The sequence below is a fragment of the Martes martes genome, assembly GCF_963455335.1.
Source record: "Martes martes genome assembly, chromosome: X".
Classification (NCBI taxonomy): Eukaryota; Metazoa; Chordata; class Mammalia; order Carnivora; family Mustelidae; genus Martes; species Martes martes.
In genome coordinates, this window is record NC_137897.1 from 18,312,012 (window position 1) to 18,318,002 (window position 5,991).

The 5,991-nt window shown below is 44.9% G+C and overlaps 1 protein-coding gene across 1 annotated transcript; it reads left to right on the forward strand.

Moving 5' to 3' along the window:
• The first annotated feature begins 1,947 nt into the window (after positions 1-1,947).
• Positions 1,948-5,050, forward strand: SAT1 (spermidine/spermine N1-acetyltransferase 1). The gene is made up of 6 exons (XM_080795225.1): positions 1,948-2,235; positions 2,454-2,505; positions 2,600-2,683; positions 4,058-4,159; positions 4,257-4,297; positions 4,438-5,050. The coding sequence occupies exons 1-6, from the start codon at positions 2,170-2,172 to the stop codon at positions 4,606-4,608; spliced, it is 516 nt and encodes a 171-aa protein (XP_080651351.1). The 5' UTR covers positions 1,948-2,169; the 3' UTR covers positions 4,609-5,050.
• Positions 5,051-5,991: the final 941 nt, after the last annotated feature.

A 5,991-nucleotide genomic window follows, 5' to 3' on the forward strand; every position in this document is an offset into this window, starting at 1 on the left:
TAAGGAACCCAAACTGAAAACAGCCTTGGTATTGCTTCAACGAAGGAGGCAGCTCTCATTAGTGCTTAGTCATGGAGGTCTAATTTACTGTTATCAGTAAACACAAAGGTAACGCGCTCTTGTAGCTCCTCCCACAAGTTAGATCCAAACAGAGTAGGGAAGGGTCTGTAAATGGTCATCCATATGTCACAGTGTCAGGATAGACACTATCTGAGTGGCTTAGGCAGATGAGAATCAATGCTATTTTTAAAGATCTCAGAGAAAGACGTTTCATAAACTCCTGGGTGAGTCACTTTGCAACATCCCCAGAGGGTGGGAAGGGTAACAAAGAGTCTACTTTTGCTTTCTTTTTTACATACAGGATATTGCTAGGAAAGGCAGAGAATCACTTGTTGAATGTTTGGGGGGGGGGTGTCATCTGATGATAGTTCACCTCTTATTCTATGGACTGAGAACCCTGTGGGCCCCTTTCATGCTTTGACTCATCCTGGAACCGGGGCAGGGGGGCCAAAGTAAGCCCTCACAGGCTGTCTGGGATGGTGGGCTGTAAAAGAAAAACTGCATCTGCAAGAGGCTTGAATACTTACTCCAGTGGGTACAATCAGGAAATAGCTATACTCTAATTCAAATGTTCTCAAACATTTTGCTCTCAGGACATTTAAAAACCACTGAAGAATCCAAAAAGCTTATCTTTGAAAATTCTTTTAACATAAGAATACACAAAACACACATTCCTTTAGTCACCAGAGCAATGTCATCACACATTCCATAAATTTGTAATTATTTCAAAATGAAAAGTTAAAGAAAAGGGGAAAAAAAGAAGCACATAGGATGGAGCAAGTAGGGATTACAACAACTTCCAACAGCAATGGAAGCCAGAAGATAATCTGACATCATCACTAGGCGGAAAGAAAATAACTTCCAATCTCAAATTCTGTAAGCAGTGAAATAAATCCTTCAAGAATTTTAAGATGAATTGAAGACATATTTAGACAAGGAAAGGAGAAAGTTTTTCAAAAGCAGATCTTTCCTGAGGGAAATTGTGAAGAGTGTACGTCAGGCGGGACAATGTTTCCACAAGGAAGGTCAGAGATTTAACAAAGAAGGAAAAAAAGTAAGAAAGAAAACAGTGTGTCAACTCTAAAAATTACAAGTATGAAACAAAAATTATTAAGGAATCCATATAGTTGGGGCGCCTGGGTGGCTCAGTGGGTTAAGCCTCTGCCTTCAGCTCGGGTCATGATCTCGGAGTCCTGGAATCGGGTCCCGCGTCCGGCTCTCTGTTCGGTGGGGCGCCTGCTTCCCCCTGTATCTCTGCCTGCTGCTCTGCCTACTTTAAATAAAATCTTTTTTTTAAAAAAAGGAATCCAAATAGTTTACCTTAGGAAATTTTAAAAAACACAAGAATATACAAGCACACAGTACATTAGTCATCAGAGCAATCAATGACTTCATCACTCACACATCAGGCCGCCTCTGGAAAATTCCAGCAAGAACGAAAAAGGCCAATGACGTCTTACTGTTATGAAACTAGTTTTGACACACACTCTCTGAAAGGACCTTGGGACCGAAAGGGTGCCCCGCCCCACACTTTAGAAAACCGCTGCTCTAACCCCCATGTTGCCCAAGTCTGGCTCTCCTGAGGTTCACTTCCCGGCCGGCCAAGGAATAAACGGCAAGGTCACCGTCCAGCGTTCACAAGAGGAACTCCTCTTCTCCCTTTGAGAAGGTGCCTGGGTGACGCGCAGACTATAGTCGGGTTTCCGGGAAGGCCTTAGAGGCGCCGCTAGAGGGCGCCCCGAGAGAACCCCGCGACGCACCTCAGCGCCCGCGCCCCGCCCGCACCCGCCGAGTTCACACGGAAGCCCGGAAGAGAAGGCGGCGCCCGGAAGAGGGGGGCGGTCGCGGCCTCATTGGACGAGGTGCCTCCGCTTCACGGTCGGAGGCGGGGCTTCTTTGCGCTAAAAAGCGGGACCCAGCGGCCGCTAGAGCGCGCAGGTTTAGTCGCAATTCGGTGTAGCTTTTCTGTCCTATACCGAGGTCCGCCGGGTCATGGTGCCAGCCTGACTGAGAAGAGAACGCTCCCGGGAGACGAATGAGGAACCACCTCCTCCTGCTGTTCAAGTACAGGGGCCTGGTCCGCAAAGGGAAGAAAAGCAAAAGACGAAAATGGCTAAATTCGTGATCCGCCCGGCCACCGCCGCCGACTGCAGTGACATCCTGCGGCTGATCAAGGTAGCGGAAGGCCCGTGCTCCTCCGGGGGCGGGGGGTGGGAGGTAGGGGGCGGCTCCCGCAGGAGCCCCTCTCTCCGCCAGCCTCCCCCGGCCTCGGCCGGGCCGTAATCTGGGGACTAATCGCCGCCTCGCGCACCCCATTCCCAGTGAGCTGGTTGCGTCCGGGCCTCACTGAGTGTTCTACTTCTCTCTCTCTTTTCCCATGCGCATCGCCCCAGGAACTGGCTAAATACGAATACATGGAAGACCAAGTAGTGTTAACTGAAAAAGGTAACGCGACCGTAGCTGGGCGGGTTTAGGGTGTCGGGTCCTTGTCCTCTTCACCGAGGCCATCACTGTGTGTCCTTGCTGCCCCTTGTTGCAGATCTACTAGAGGATGGTTTCGGAGAGCACCCTTTCTACCACTGCCTGGTTGCAGAAGTGCCCAAGGAGCACCAGTCTCCGGAAGGTAACCGCCCTCCCCTTCCAGAAGCCAAACACCAAGTGTTTTAGAAAACGCGTAGTGTCCCTGGTGTAGAACCACTGACGACACAAGCCAAAGTTACTGAGAAATTGGCCAGAAACAATAGCCAGTGTTCAAACTACTGAGGAAAAAGAAAATAGATGTGCTGCACATAATAATAGGGCGGGTTGAAAGAGCTGTTTAAGTAAGTATCAGAGTGCTGTGGAGACCCGGAAGAGTTAGGTATAATGTCATTTGTTGTAATTCAGTTTCATAAATGGTTCTTGTTTGACCCTAACGTAACCTTTTTTGTAATTATGTTAAATCACATTTTTTTCTTTAATTTGTCCCAATCTTCAGGTTACAGTCTCTAGCTTCGCCATGTACATGGCCCTTCCGTGTACATGGATGGGCGGGGAGGTAACTAAAAGATCCTTTACACAATAAAGTAGATGATCATGATAAATGAGGTAAGGTCCTATTATCACACACTTGAAACACGGTAGATCAGAAACTCCAGTGTACTCTCTTCCTGTGTTTGCAAAGGACTATAAAATGGCTAGAAAGTTTAATTTGAAACCTTGGCCTCCATTTGAAATTGAAGACACCCTATAAGAGGGAGTCAGATTGTTTTATTTTTTGCTGGTCCCTGTTGACTGGTCAGAAGACAGAGCTAAAAGGGGAAGTTGTTTGGGTGGGTGCTTCATTTTTTTTTCTGAAGTCTCTTCCCCAAGCTAGAAGAAATGAACAGAAAACATAAGGGATGAGGTACTTTTTGGAGGTACGTAGATGTTATATAATACCAGTTTCTGGGTACCTCTGCTTCTTCTGGCTTAAAACTGGGGAGAGCAAATTGAAAAGCTGTGAATTGGAAGGCAAGTTCTGAAATTAAACATTGCACTTTTGGCCTGATGTCCTGACCTTAAGGAAGCAGAGTTTCAACTACAAATATTTACTATTCTGAACTGCCGTGTAAACCCAACTTATTCCCAAGTCAACATACCAATATATCAGTAGGATGTGAATAATGTGTGTGTTTAGTTTAAGACTATAGCAGTCTTGCTCTGGCAAGTAATAAAAGCATTCTCACTTCCTGAGGGTGAGATCCAGCAGGTTGCAGAATGGCCAGTCCATGATTTTAGCCTCGCTTCAGCTAGTCCTAATGTGTGCTTTTTGCAAATACATGTCCTGAGAACAGTGAGATCATCCAACGGTGGCCTGGACTGCTCTAGCATAAAAATCAGTCCCGATTCAGTGGCTACTTATTTCTGTAATACATGCATGTCAATTTTTTAAAACCTACAATAGGCTTCCGATTTTGCAGCTACAACTTTTATGGGTTGCTTTTCGTCCACATCTCATGTGATACTCTTATTACAGGACACAGCGTTGTGGGTTTCGCCATGTACTACTTTACCTATGACCCATGGATTGGCAAACTCTTGTATCTTGAGGACTTCTTCGTAATGAGTGATTATAGAGGTATGGCTGAGTTTAGGAGGAGGGGTTTGCTCTAAAGAGAAACCAGGGCTTAAAGTCCTAAAGACAGCTTTTTAAACGGTACTTCTCTTCCCTTTAGGCTTTGGCATAGGATCAGAAATCCTGAAGAATCTAAGCCAGGTACGTTTTGGTTCGGGAGAGAGTTGGTTTGGTTTCCAAATTTGTTAGTGTTATTGAGTTATGTTAATGACCAGATCAGATCGGGTCTTGGAAAGCAGGTGAAATGTCACCGAGTTTGTTTCACTCTCCCGTTACAACAGGTTGCGATGAAATGTCGCTGCAGCAGCATGCACTTCTTGGTAGCAGAATGGAACGAACCATCTATCAACTTCTACAAAAGAAGAGGTGCTTCTGATCTGTCCAGCGAAGAGGGATGGAGACTCTTCAAGATCGACAAGGAGTACTTGCTCAAAATGGCAGCAGAGGAGTGAGGAGTGCTGATGCAGACAGTGACAGCTTCCATTCTATTTTAGATTAAATTCTCAACTGATCTTGCTTTCTATCCTATTTGTAGTCAAATAATAGAATGAACACCCATTCCAAAGCTTTATTACCAGTGGCGTCGTTGCATGTTTGAAATGCGGTCTGATTAAGATGGCAATCTTGTATGCAGTTTGGAGTCCGATTTCTCCTTGAACATCTTTTGATAAACAAGGTGGTATGATCTTCTTGTATATGAAAAAAACTTCATTCTTGTGAGTCATTTAAATGTGTACAATGTACACACTGGTACTTAGAGTTTCTGTTTTGATTCTTTTTTTTTTAATAAACTGCCCTTTGATTTAATTGGTATTAGCATTTTTACTAATCTTTTATTTCTCAAGACATTTCTCTTGCTGTTGAACGTGAAATAAAAATGACCAAGAAACGTAACTCGATAACCTTACAATTATTGAAAAACAGTTTTTAACCCAATTTAAAGTGGTCATGAGCTGTTCTCAAAGTCTGGAAAGAAGCCAGTTGAGTTCCGTAGGTTTATAGGTAGCAGCGTATAAAATGACTTGACGCTGGTGACACTGGACACTTCATCTGACAGAATTTTCAAGAGCTGAGAACCAGGTTAGCAAGCGAAGTCCACAACAAATAAGCCCAATGGTTACCCACGTAAAAGGCAGAGACAGGATGGAGGGGTGGCACATACCTTGCCCGAACAACCTCATCCCACCCAGAATCCCATTCCGAAGGGGAAAATGGGTCGCTTTGCTAATCAGGCAGGAGTGAACCAACATTTTTACAGGAAATGTGCAAATGAAAAGGCTGGAGGTGGGTGTGGGTCCCAATCAGGGAAGGTTTAACTGGAGCACCAGTCTATGGTACTGTGGTACCAGAATGGGTTTCTATTTTAAACAATAGTGCCTAAAATGGGGTGGTAAACAAAAGCTTTCTCCAGAACTGAAAATGAAACTACCAAGAAGCATGAGGAAGAGACAGCCTTAGGTAAATTTGACTTCCTCCTTTTTAAAGCTGTATCTGCCAGTAAAGCTACACCCAACTTGGGGCTCGAACTCACCACCCTGAGATCAAGGGTCCTCCTCTCCTGAGCCAGCCAGGTGCCCCTGTTACCTCCTTTTATTATTCATGACATTGAGCTAAATTCCTAAACGCAGCAATTTGCATAATAAAATGGTAGTTAATAAGAACCACTGTGCTGATTTCCAAGATTAATGTTTTCCAAGTCATCAGATACCTAAAAAACAATGCTCCCTATCTTCTTTCTGTGTTCTCCAGGAAAGAAATACTAGGCTCCTCCGTGAAAGGGGGGTTTTGCCCAGCATCCCTTGCTCTGGTGTCTGTTCTGGCTTCCTAAGTTAGAA